At 52.4% G+C, this 12815-nt stretch overlaps 1 protein-coding gene across 19 annotated transcripts in view; it reads left to right on the forward strand.

The window, feature by feature from the left end:
- Window positions 1–12815, forward strand: part of NDRG4 (NDRG family member 4) — a 50823-nt gene that overhangs the window by 16255 nt on the left and 21753 nt on the right. For all 19 annotated transcript variants that reach the window (XM_024349860.3, XM_016929945.4, XM_016929948.4 and 16 more), the window contains exon 2: window positions 8744–8838. In XM_024349860.3, coding sequence (XP_024205628.1) covers window positions 8744–8838 — 95 coding nt within the window. The remainder of the gene's footprint in view (window positions 1–8743; window positions 8839–12815) is intronic.

Consider the following 12815-nt stretch of genomic DNA (forward strand, 5'->3'; position numbering starts at 1 on the left):
TACTTACATGATTGAACAGAAATGGTGAGTGTCTGCCCTGTGCCCAGCACTGTCATAGACACAGGGAACATCCGAGCGAACAAAACAGATGTAGTTTTTGTCCCCTAGGAGTGTCTGAGAAGCAATGGTCTGAGCAGGTCATGTTGCTCATTGTTTCACATGCATTTCTCTGACGGCCAGTGAGGCAGAGCAGATGCTTTTCCTGTGTTGTTTCTTCTCTGAATTCCTATTCCAGACCTTCGCCCACTTTTCCATTGAGTGCATAGTATTTTCTTTCTCCTTATTGAGCTCTAGAATGGGAGTGCTACTAAGTCTATCCCCTTTAAGGGATTTCGGCAAACCCGGTGGGGAGACTGGAGACACGGGTAGGATTTGAGAGGAAGGAGAGAGCCCAGACCAACCTGCAGGAGGTGGGGAATGTGCAGAGGCTGCATCTGCCCCTCCGATTTTTTGTTTGTTTTTGAGACGGAGTCTTGCTCTGTCACCCAGGCTGGAGTACAGTGGCACGATCTAGGCTCACTGCAACCTCTGCCTTCCAGGTTCAAGCAATTCTCTTGCCTCAGCCTTCTGAGTAGCTGTGATTACAGGTGCCTGCCACCACGCCCGGCTAATTTTTGAATTTTTTGTAGAAACAGGGTTTCACCATGTTGGCCAGGCTGGTCTCAAACTTCTGACCTCAAGTGATCTGCCTGCCTTGGCCTCCCAAAGTGCTGGGATTACAGGCGTGAGCCACCGCACCCGGCCCTGCCCCCTCCAAGTTTTGTGGCCAAACTCACTGCCCTGGAAGCCTCTTGACAGCCAGCCCTGTCAAACAGCCTTGTACCAGAGTGGCCTCACCACCTTGGTGGTGTGCATTTGAATACTGCTTTATGCCTATAACTGACATTGGAACAGTGGCATTTGAGCAACAAAAATGTTTATCCTGTGCTTTCCTATGGCTTCTGTGGGCAGGTCAGCCGTGGAGATTTCTGGCCTGTCCTCCATCCATTTTACCAGTTATTAAGCCTTTGTGTGTTTGGACTCTGATAGCGTTGGACAAATGAACAAGATCAGGTCGCTGTCCTCTGGGAGATGACAGTAGGGAGATTAAACCACTCATCCATGCATCAGTGGCTTAGCAAGATGATAGAGTCCCAGCCTGGCCAACATGGTGAAACCCCATTACTACTAAAAGTACAAAAATTAGCTGGGCGTGGTGGCAGAAGCCTGTAATCCCAGCTATGTTGGGAGGCTGAGGCACAAGAATTACTTGAACTCAGAAGGCGGAGGTTGCAATGAGCTGAGATCGTGCCACTGCATTCCAGCCTGGGCAACAGAGTGAGACTCTGTCTTAAAAAAAAAAAAAAAAAGATGATAGAGTCCACACATGAGCATATGAGCTCCAGACCCGGACATCATGGGTTCAAATCCAGGTTCCATCACTTACCAGTCGTAATACCTTGGGCTGGTTATGTCACCTGTGTATGCCTCACTTCCTCAGCTACAAAATGAGGACAATAATAGTACCTACCTCCATGAGGAGTTAGGAGGACTAAATGAGCTTATACATGTAAAATGCCTGGAACATAGCATTCATTAATATTAAGGATTGCTTTTCATATTGCTCCCATTGTAGGGATATGATGGGGAAAGGCACTCTAGGCAGAGGGAACAGCATGAAGAAAGGCATGTGCTTCCCATGGGGAGGATGTGCCTACTGAGTCAGCCCGGGTCTTTAGCCAGGAGTGCCAGAATCCAAATATGGCTGCCTAAGACAGTGGGAATGTGCTGGGGGTGCGTGCGTGTGTGTGCGCGCGTGCATGCAGGGTGGTGGTGTGGTTGGTGGGGGCATAGGGATTCACAGGCTCAACCCAAGGAAAAAGCAGAACTGGTCAAGTTCAAGTTTGACATAAATCAAGGAGCCGTACCTAGAAATGGAGCCTGGGCTGGAGAAATAATGTCTCTTGCATCCTCCTGTCCTGCCACCCACCCGGGGAGGTGGAATGCATGTAGGCGGGTGGAAGCATGCACTCTGGGTCCCCTCCTGGGTTGGCCACAGGAGGACTTGCACCAGTCAGTTGCTCCTTCCTGTGCCTCTTATTTCTCATCCGTGAACTGGGAATCCTGAGGGAAGATTGAGCCCCCATCCCTGCCCCACCCTCAGTGCTGTCCCAGGCCTAGGAGATCAGGATAAGGACAGGGAGAGAAATAAGAGGGTCCAGTTCCCTGGACAGTTCCAGACCCCCTATATAGTGCAGTTGGAAGGTGATTCCCCAATTTCCGGGGTCCCAGATTTCTGGGGCTTCTTTTCCAACCAGGCACTGGTGTAGCGTTGGGTAGGGTGGTGGCCCATGTATCACTGAGCACCAACTCTGATCCAAGCAGTAGGGATACACCAGGCCCACGGCGCCTGGGTGCAGAGGCCTGGACATGAGTCACATGCTCCCACTCGGCCACATCATTCCTTTTCCGTGGTACGGACCCCTCCCCCAGGGTAGAGCTGGCTAGGCCTGGGTATGGCTCATTTCATTTGCCTGTGGCATTTCTCATAATAATGGGACCTTATAACTCAGGAGTGTGGCATACTCAAGGCAGTGTGGACCGGACCTTGACCCTGACCTGTGGGTCCCCTTCACCCCTGTGGTTGAAGGAACACCAGCCATTCCACAGTTCTACCTCTTTTCTTGTTTGGCCTCTTCCTGTCCCACAGGCCTGTTTCCTCTGTCTGGCTTCTCCTGAGTCCTCTAACTTCACTCCATTTAAGTCTTGCCCTCTTCTCTTTCAGTTCTAGCGTTTCTCACTGTGCAGCTGTGGGGGGTGGAGTGGGGAGTGATCCTTCATGTGTAGCACTGTCCCCACATCGCATGACCCTTCTCACCCGTGGTCCCTGGGCACTGAATGTAGGACCCCCAGTCACTGAGACCACCCAAATTCTCCAATGTATTTTCATTTTTTTTCTCCTCTTCTCTTCTCTTTTTCCTTCCTTCATTCTTCTCTCTTTTCTCTCTTTCCCTCCCTCCCTTCCTTCCTCCCTCCCTTCCTTCCTCCCTCCCTCCCTTCCTCCCTCCCTTCCTTCCTCCCTCCCTTCCTTCCTCCCTCCCTCCCTTCCTCCCTCCCTCCCTTCCTCCCTCCCTTCCTCCCTCCCTTCCTTCCTCCCTCCCTCCCTTCCTCCCTCCCTTCCTCCCTCCCTTCCTCCCTCCCTTCCTCCCTCCCTTCCTTCCTCCCTCCCTTCCTCCCTCCCTTCCTTCCTCCCTCCCTTCCTTCCTCCCTCCCTTCCTTCCTCCCTTCCTCCCTCCCTCCCTTCCTCCCTCCCTCCCTCCCTCCCTCCTTTCCTTCCTCCCTCCCTCCCTCCCTTCCTTCCTCCCTTCCTCCCTCCCTCCCTTCCTCCCTCCCTCCCTCCCTCCCTCCTTTCCTTCCTCCCTCCCTCCCTCCCTTCCTCCCTCCCTCCCTCCCTCCTTTCCTCCCTTCCTCCCTCCCTCCCTTCCTCCCTCCCTCCCTCCCTCCTTTCCTTCCTCCCTCCCTCCCTTCCTCCCTCCCTCCCTTCCTCCCTCCCTCCCTCCCTCCTTTCCTTCCTCCCTCCCTCCCTTCCTCCCTCCCTCCCTCCCTTCCTTCCTCCCTCCCTTCCTTCCTCCCTTCCTTCCTTCTTTCCTTCCTTCCTCCCTCCCTCCCTTCCTCCCTCCCTCCCTTCCTCCCTCCCTTCCTCCCTCCCTTCCTCCCTCCCTTCCTCCCTCCCTCCCTCCCTCCCTTCCTCCCTCCCTCCCTTCCTTCCTCCCTTCCTTCCTTCTTTCCTTCCTTCCTTTTTTCCTTCCTTCTCTCTCTCTCTTTCTTTCTCTCTTTCTTTCTTTTGACAGAGTCTTGCTATGTCACCCAGTGGAGTGCAGCTCACTGCAACCTCCACCTCCCGGGCTCAAGTAATTCTCCTGCCTCAGCCTCCCAAGTAGTTGGATTACAGGCACCCACCATCACGTGAGCCCAGCTAATTTTTGAATTTTTAGTAGAGACAGGGTTTCGCCATGTTGGCCAGGCTGGTCTCGAACTCCTGGCTTCAAGTGATCCACCTGCCTTGGCCTCCCAAAGTGCTGGGATTACAGGTGTGAGCCACCATGCCCAGCCCCCCAGTGTATTTTCAAACACCCCCACCATCTCCTACCACTGCTGAATTTGTTCTCCCGATTCAGCAATTGCTTTTTTCTGTAGGATGTATAACTACTGCTGATCAATTTAAGCATTTATGGGATAGTTCCAGGAATGATCACAGTCATGGCTTCTATTTTTAACCCTAATAATCAGAGGGTTCGCCTGGCCGGGGTCTCAGCATGGAATCACAGTTACAGAAGCATAGTGGGAGGGGCCTGCTGGCTGCATGGTGGGAGCTGAGTGCTCCTGTTTGCCTTTAAAAAAAAAAGAAGAAGGAGAAAAGGAGAAAAAACACAAATCAGCAACCAGAAGTAATTAAACTGAAATGCAATTCCTCTTAAGGAATCCACGCCACTAACACAGCGCAGGAGCCCATTTCCACACTCCCAGGTGCTCTTTTGCCCTTGAGGGGCCTCTTACATGTCTCTGTCCCCCAGCCAAAGGGGCTGTTTCCTCTCCCTCATCCCCTGTACCATCCCTCCCCTATGTACATCAGCTTAGCCCCTCTGCGTGCAGCTATGAATCTATCCTCTAACAGAAACAAGAGGAAAAAAACAAAAAACTCCAAAGTTATCTTAAATTGGCAGGGAAAGGCAAGGAACACACTGATCACCTATGTGATTTTTGTTCCATTCAAATATGTACAAAAATCTTTCATTTAAAAGGCATTTTAGGCTGGGCATGGTGGCTTACACCAGTAATCCCAGTGCTTTGGGAGGCTGAGGTAGGAGGATTGCTTGAGCCCAGGAGTTTGCGACCAGCCTGGCCAACATAGTGAGACCCCATCTCTACAAAAAATGAGAAGAAAAAATAGTGGGGCTCTGGTGGCACGCACCTGTGGTCCCAGCTACTTGGGAGGCTGAGGTGGGAGGATCACTTGAGTCCAGGAGTTCGAGGCTGCTGTGAGCCATGATTGTGCCACTGCACTCCAGCCTAGAGTTTGCTTAGAGCAGAGCCAGGGTTTGTTTTGACCAAGACCCTGTCTCTGAACAAACAAAAAAGGTCATTTTTACACTTTGGGAGGCTAAGGCAGGTGGATCACCTGAGGTCAAGAGTTCAAGACCAACCTGACCAACATGGTAAAACCTCATTTCTACTAAAAATACAAAAAAAATTAGCCAGGCATGGTGGCAGGTGCCTGTAATCCCAACTACTTGGGAGGATGAAGCAGGAGAATCACTTGAACCCAGGAGGCAGAGGCTGCAGTGGGCTGAGATCACGCCACTGCACTCCAGCCTGGGCGACAGAGTAAGAATCTGTCTAAAAAAAAATTTATATATTTATTGTTTCTATTGTACCTCAGACTTCTCTGAGGTGGGCAACATGCTCTCATATTGCAAATAAGTAAGGCTTTGAGTGATTTGCTCAAAATAAAGCAAGCCGTTGAATGATAGAGAAGAAATGCCAGCCTGGTTTCAGTGGCTCCAGGCCTTACCCCTGAGAAGTAGAAGCGTTTGGATTTATCCCAGGCCCATTTGGTGTGTACAGCTTCTGTCTGCCCAGGCCCAGGTCCCTGCACACGCGTCTCCTGGGAGAGCTCTTGTCTGCACCAGGAGCTGGGCAGGGCGGCTCCTGTCCCTTTAGGGAATAAGAGATCAAGAAGTGAAAAAGCATGATGGAGTGGAAAGAGCCATTGCTGGCCACTTCATAGACCCTGGCGTTCGCCCACCTCTGTGCTACTTAACTCCTTGGAGACCTTAGCCAGGCTTCATTAGTAGGACTCTCATTTTCTTATAACTTATCACACAGCTTCTTAAAAAAAATCATAACTTACTTTTTTTTTTTTTTTTTTTTTTGATGGAGTCTCGCTTTGTCCCCAGGCTGGAGTACAGTGGCGCAATCTCGGCTCACTGCAAGCTCTGCCTCCCAGGTTCACGCCATTCTCCTGCCTCAGCCTCCCGAGTAGCTGGGACTACAGGCACCCACCACCATGCCCAGCTAATTTTTTTGTATTTTTAATAGAGACGGGGTTTCACCAGGTTAGCCAGACTGGTCTCTTAACTCCTGACCTCGTGATCCACCTGCCTTGGCCTCCCAAAGTGCTGGGATTACAGGCATGAGCCACCACGCCCGGCCCATAACTTTCTTTAGAAGAAACTTCTCTGCCACCGTGCTGTGGAAATGTCTGCTCTGGCGTCTTTCTCGTGGAGCCCCACAACTCCAGCCAAGCCCTGGACTGTCTGTTTTTCATGGGCTGAGACATTCCCGGTTCTCTGGATGATGAGGTCTCTCTCTGCCCCCTTCCCCGCCACCACCTCCGTCACAGGCCATCTGTCCCTGCACTGCCCACTCTCAGCCCTTTTAATAGCATGGGCCTTGGGGAGGATGGTGTCCAGGGTGGTTTCATAACAGGCCGGGGGAGGGGGGCTACAGGGATACCCCAGGGCTACTAAGGGGTTTAATTGAGATGGGTGTTCAGGAAGGCAGGTGGCTAAAATGTCCTGATGCGGAAGAGTTTTCCAAGGAGGGGACCCTTCTTTCAGCTCTCCCAGCCCCCACACCCTGGATGGATGGGTGAGTGTGCACACATCAGAAAGGATGGAAATGGGAGCGGGAGAGCCTCGAGGGTGCCTTTCTAAAAATACAGCCCATCTGCATTGTGTTAGCTGGTTTCCTCGGAAACCACTGGGAGCCGGGACTCCAGCATGGCACGTGCGCAGGGACCCAGGCCTGCTTTTTCATTTATTGTAACAGGAATTTTCCCATTATATTAAATAATCTTTTATTATTGACACACAGTTTATCTTGTACCCTATTGATGGACATTTTCTTCCAATTTTTTTCTGTGTTATAAATGGCACTGTGGTAAGAATTCTTATAGATAAATTATTTGTTGCCATCTCTGGTTTCCTTAGGCAATTTCTCCACGGGAGAGGATTGCTGAGTCTGAGAGTATGAACCTTTTAAATAGTTTTAATTCATTTGTAAAACTGCCCTCCAGAAAGATATGTCCATTTATATACTTACAAGCCATATAAGAAGGTGCCTGTTTCAGTGCACCTTCGCTAGCGGTGTAAACTTTGCCAATGCCATTGGCAAAAAAAGAAAGAGCTATCCATTCATTCATTCATTTGAGACACGGTCTTGCTCTGTCACTCAGGCTGGAGTACAGTGGTGCAGTCATAGCTCCCTGTAGCCTTGAACTCCTGGTCTCAAGTGATCCTCCCACCTCAGCCTCCTGAGTAGCTGGGACCACAGGCTCTCACCACCACACCCAGCTACTTTATTTTTTTCGTAGAGATGGGGTCTTGCTATGTTGTCCAGGTTGGTCCTGAACCTCTGGGCTCAAGCACTCCTCCAGCCTCAGCCTCCCAAAATGCTGGGATTATAGGCATGAGCCACTGTGCCTGGCCAAAAAAAAAAAAAAAGTATCTTAATTTAAATTTCTTTGACTTCTAGTGAGCTTGAATATTTTTCCATGTATGTACTGGCCAATTTAAATTCTTTTATGAATTTCTAGATTATGTCCTTGGCTAGATTTTCTCTTGGTGCATTCTGACCTCTGCCATCCTGAAGTTGAGGGATGGTGGTGCCATTCCTAGAGGAATTGTGGGGTCCTGGGACCCTCTGTCTTCCTTCCCTCACCACTGGCTCCTACACACACACACACACACACACGCCTGCATGTATGACCCATTCTTCCTCTGAGGTTCAGAAACCCCTGGGGTTTCCCAGCATTTAGGGCCCGGGCCCACCCTCTGGCAGCTGAGCAGCCCCTGTGTATCACCCCTCCCTGTTGGTGGCCTGAACTGAGACCTGCACCCCCTCTTTCAACATCACTCGGCCTGCCACACCACCAGGGCCTCTACTCCCACCCACCCCTCCCTGGCCCATCTTCACAGAGGCTTGTCCTGGGAGCCCTCTGGGGAGCTCTCAGCTCTGTTCCTCTCCAGTCTCTCTATCCTCCAGAACCCCACTGTCCCCTTCAGACACCAGAGGCCCTCGGCAGGGGACTTCTGTCTGCATCTGACCCTGTGTTTGGCCTCCCTGCACGTGCCCTTCTGTTTCTCAATAAAGGCAGAATGTTGCATGTAATTGTTTTAGGAATCATGACGTTGCTTTTCTGTTTTATTTGGAAACGTTTTAATTTTTAAGAGCAAATAATAGGCTGGGCATGGTGGCTCACACCTGAAATCTCAACACTTTGGGAGACCAAGACAGGTGGATCACTTGAGGTCAGGAGTTTGAGACCAGGCTGACCAACATGGTGAAACCCCGTCTTTACTTAAAAACACAAAAATTAGCAAGGTGGTGGTGCGCACCTGTAATCCCAGCTACTTGGGAGGCTGAGGAAGGAGAATCACTTGAACTCAGGAGGCGAAGGTTGCAGCGAGCCAAGATTGCGCCACTGCACTCCAGCCTGGGTGACAGAGCGAGACTCCGTGTAAAAAAAAAAAAACAAAAAAAAAACGGAAAAACAAATACTATAATGGTATCCTCCAAGCCAGACAGGCGGGTCTTGCAGACGGAGGCCCGGGGGCCCTAAGTGCCTGAGTGGGCTGCGCTTGGGGGCCAGGGGGACAGTGCATGTGGTTTCCGCGCTCCCGCCCCAGCCCCGACTTGCGCTGTCCTTCTCCGCCCGGGCGTCCCCGCCGCAGCAGGCCTCAACCTCGCCCTCCGTCCCTAGGCCTCCTGCTCCACGACGTGACCATGGCCGGGCTGCAGGAGCTGCGATTCCCTGAGGAGAAGCCGCTGCTCCGGGGCCAGGATGCCACCGAGCTGGTGAGTTGGAGTTGCGCCTTTGAGGTCTTAGGGCCGAGCGCGCCACCTCGTGGCCAAGAGGGAGACCGCGTGCCTTTCCTGCAGCCGACCCTCCCTAGGGCCAGCCACCCCGAGAAGCCCTGTCCCTGCCTGTGGGGGGAGTTCCAGGAGGCCTGAGTGCCACCCAGACCCAGCCAGCCTCACGGTGGCTTCAGCCGTCTTTGAGGCTAAAGGCGCCACAGGAGAGTTATCCCGGCTTTAATGACGAGAAAACCGAGGCACAGAGAGGTGAACCCAGTTGGCCAAGGTCACACAGCTAGTGGGGAATGAGGCCATATCAACCCCTGTTTCTGGACAGCCCAGGAGCCCCAAGTGCTGGCTCCAGCAGGGAATGCTGCTCCTCCGTCTGTGCACTCTTTTCCTTATCTGCCTCCCAAGCCTCCGCAGCACCTGGGCAAGTCTAACCAACAGTGCCACCCGGGGCAGTGGGACAGAGGCATCACAGGTTATGATTTTGTCCCAAAGACCCCTCCGTCAAGGGACAAGGCATTAGAGGCCAGAGTGACTTTCATGCCACCCTTTTTTGTTGTGACAACACCCTGTCCACCTTCCCTTTCCCTCCCTCCCAGTGCCGTCATACTGGTGACTGTGACACAAACCACTTTCAAAAAGTGTGGGTTCCCTGCTTGTTGGATTCTGAGGCATCAGGGCTGGGGTCCCTGCAAGTTATGCTGCCCGGATCCCCTTCTTTTACAGATGAGGAGGCCAGGAGCCCAGCCCCTCAAATCTGCAGGGCACTGTAGTCTGCCCTGCCCTGCGTCCCCAGCCTCCCATCACCAGGAGGGGAGCCCAGGAGCTACTGAGCAGCCAGGATTGGAACTGTGCAGCCAGCCAGGGATCCAGGGATCCAACCACATGAGGTTGCAGTCCTGCCCCCAAGAAGAGTACAGTGTTATCTTCCAGACAGAACCTTGAGTTAACTGATAAGACCTGGCTTATCCGAGGGCAGCCACGGATAAGCTGCCCTGGTGGGGTGGTGACTGCACATTTTTCAAGCCCTTTATTCTAAGTTTACTTGCTCCCTGGTCTGAGCCTCCATCAGCTGCTACCCCAGGATGCTTGCAGAAGCCTCCTTGCTGGTCTTTTTGCTTCTGCCTTTGCTCTGTACCCTTTTAAAATAAGCCATGAGCTGGGCATGGTGGCTCACACCTATAATCCCAGCACTTTGGGAGGCCGAGGTGGGCAGATCACCTGAGGTCAGCAGTTCGAGACCAGCCTGGCCAACATGGTGAAACCCTGTCTCTACTAAAAATACAAAAATTAGCCCGGGCGTGGTAGTGGGCGCCTGTAATCCCAGCTACTCAGGAGGCAGAATCGCTTGAACCCGGGAGGTTCAACCCTAAGACTGCACCACCGCACTCCAGCCTGGGCAACAGAGCAAGACTGTCTCAAAACATAAATAAATAAAAAATAAGCCATGTCACTTCTCTGCTTAACGAGCCATCTCAGTCAGACATGGGACCCAGGATGCAATCTGCACCAGCTCCCCCGCCTGTCTCCCAAGCCTGTTCCCAGCTTACTTCTCTCTAGCCTCCTTGAACATGCCCATCATATTCCTAGTATATCTGCTTGGGATACACTAGCCCAGAAATTTGCGGGGCTGGCTCCACTCCTTGTTTTATTCAGGCCTCTGCTCAAATGCTCCCTCCTCAGAAAGTCCCTCTCTAACCCCTGGGTCTAATATTGAAACCCCAACATGCTCTGGCCCTGGCCATGTCACTTAGCCTGGTTTGTGTCTGCCCCGCCCCGCAGGTTCCCAGGACAGAGATCTGTTCTGTTTTGCACCCCCAGGTCTCCCCAGTGCCTCACACAGCACACATAGCTCTCAGTAAAAACATGGGCTGGGTGGAAGCCACAGATGGTGATACAGCTCAGAAGGAAGAAGTTTCTCAGAACTTTCTAAAAAGTGCCCCCCTACTCCCCACTCCTGCCTGTGTCTTTCTTTCTGTCTTTTCCTTCTTTCTTTCTTTTTTTCTTTTCTTCTGAAACAGGGTCTCACTCTGTCACCCAGGCTGGAGTGCAGTTGTGCCATCATAGCCCACTGCAGCCTCAACTTCCTGGGCTCAAGTGATCCTCCTGCCTCAGCCTCCCGAGTAGCGAGGATCTTAGGCATGTGCCACCACAACTGGCTAATTTTTCCATTTTGTAGAGATCAGTCTTGCTCTGTTGCCCAGACTGGTCTTGAATTTCTGGGTGCAAGTGATCCTCCTACCTCAGCCTTCCTAAGTGCTGGGATTACAGGCCTGAGCCTCTGTGCCTGCCTACCAGCCTGTCTTTTGAGGCATGAAAGCAGAGTTCTCCTGTGAGGTTTTGATAGGGCAGATGGTGGCCCTTGGGGACCCCTGCATCCCATCGCAAGTGCTGAAGTGTGCAGGTTGCGGGACAGCCGCACGGAGGTGCTGCCTGCTGGTATGTGTGTGCCTCTGTGGTCCAGCAGGGCCCCCCAGTACAATGGGGAGAACTAGGGCATCTTGGCCTGGTAACTTCCATGCCTGTCTCTTCCACTGCCCACCTCAGCTGGGCACCCTTCTCTGCCTACCCTGGCCCAGCCCTCACTGCCCCTCCCTCCCTGACTCAGTGGGCACACTCCTGCCTCCTCATGCCCTCTGGGCACCCTGGCCCTACTGCAGGTGGTGTCTCTATCTACCCATCACGAGGACCAGAGTTTGCCACTATAACATCCTCACCCCTGCATGAGGGTCTCTGTTTCAGATCCTGTGGAGGCTTCTTCCCTCTTTCATGAGTCAGCACAGGCCCCATGCTGTGGGCCTGGGCACATCTGCTTTTTCCAAAGGCACCTCAAAAGCCCCATTCCCGCTAGACATGTTGGCTTACGCCTGTAATCCCAGCAGTTTGGGAGCCCAAGGTAGGCGGGTCACCTGAGATCCGGAGTTCAAGACCAGCCTGGCCAACATGGCGAAACCCCATCTCTACTAAAATTACAAAAATTAGCTGGGCATGGTGGCGCATGCCTGTAATCCCAGCTATTCGGGAGGCTGAAACAGGAGAATCACTTGAACCTGGGAGGTGGAGGTTGCAGTGAGCCAAGATTACACCACTACACTCCAGCCTGGGCGACAGAGCGAGGCTCTGTCTCAAAAACAAAATAAAAGCCGGCCGGGCATGGTGGCTCACACCTATAATCCCAGCACTTTGGGAGGCCGAGGCGAGCGGATCACTTGAGGTCAGGAGTTCGAGACCAGCCTGACCAACATGGTGAAACCCTGTCTCTACTAAAAATACAAAATTAGCCAGATGTGGTGGTGAGCTCCTATAATCCCAGCTACTCGGGAGGCTGAGGCAGGAGAATCACTTCAACCCGGGAGGTGGAGGTGGCAGTGAGCCCAGATCTCACCAGTGCACTCCAGCCTGGGAAACAGAGTAAGACTCTGTCTCTAAATAAATAAAGCCCCACCCCACACCCGACACAGCCTCCTGGATGCTGCAGCGTGGCACCCCATGCAGTCCTACCCCCTCTCTCTGTCTTCAAGAGCTAGTCTGGCTCTCTCAGGCTGTGGCTCTCACAGACGATTCTCCTTTTCCAGCTGCAGTGCTGAAAGCATCCATCCTTTTCACTTTTTTTTTCATTTTATTTAAGACAGAGTTTTGCTTTTGTTGCCCAGGCTGGAATGCAATGGCGCGATCTCAGCTCACCACAACCTCCGCCTCCCCAATTCAAGTGATTCTCCTGCCTCAGCCTCCCGAGTAGCTGGGATTACAGGCATGAGCCACCACACCCGGCTAATTTTGTATTTTTAGTAGAGATGGAGTTTCTCCATGTTGGTCAGGCTGGCCTCAAACTCCCAATCTCAGGTGATTCGCTCACCTTGGCCTCCCAAAATGCTGGGATTACAGGCATGATCCACTGTGCCCAGCCCCATCCTTTTCACTTTTTATTTATTTTTTGTTTAGAGATAAGTCTGGCTCTGGCACCCAGG

Source organism: Pan troglodytes, chromosome 18 (assembly GCF_028858775.2).
Source record: "Pan troglodytes isolate AG18354 chromosome 18, NHGRI_mPanTro3-v2.0_pri, whole genome shotgun sequence".
In the NCBI taxonomy this organism is placed as follows: Eukaryota; Metazoa; Chordata; class Mammalia; order Primates; family Hominidae; genus Pan; species Pan troglodytes.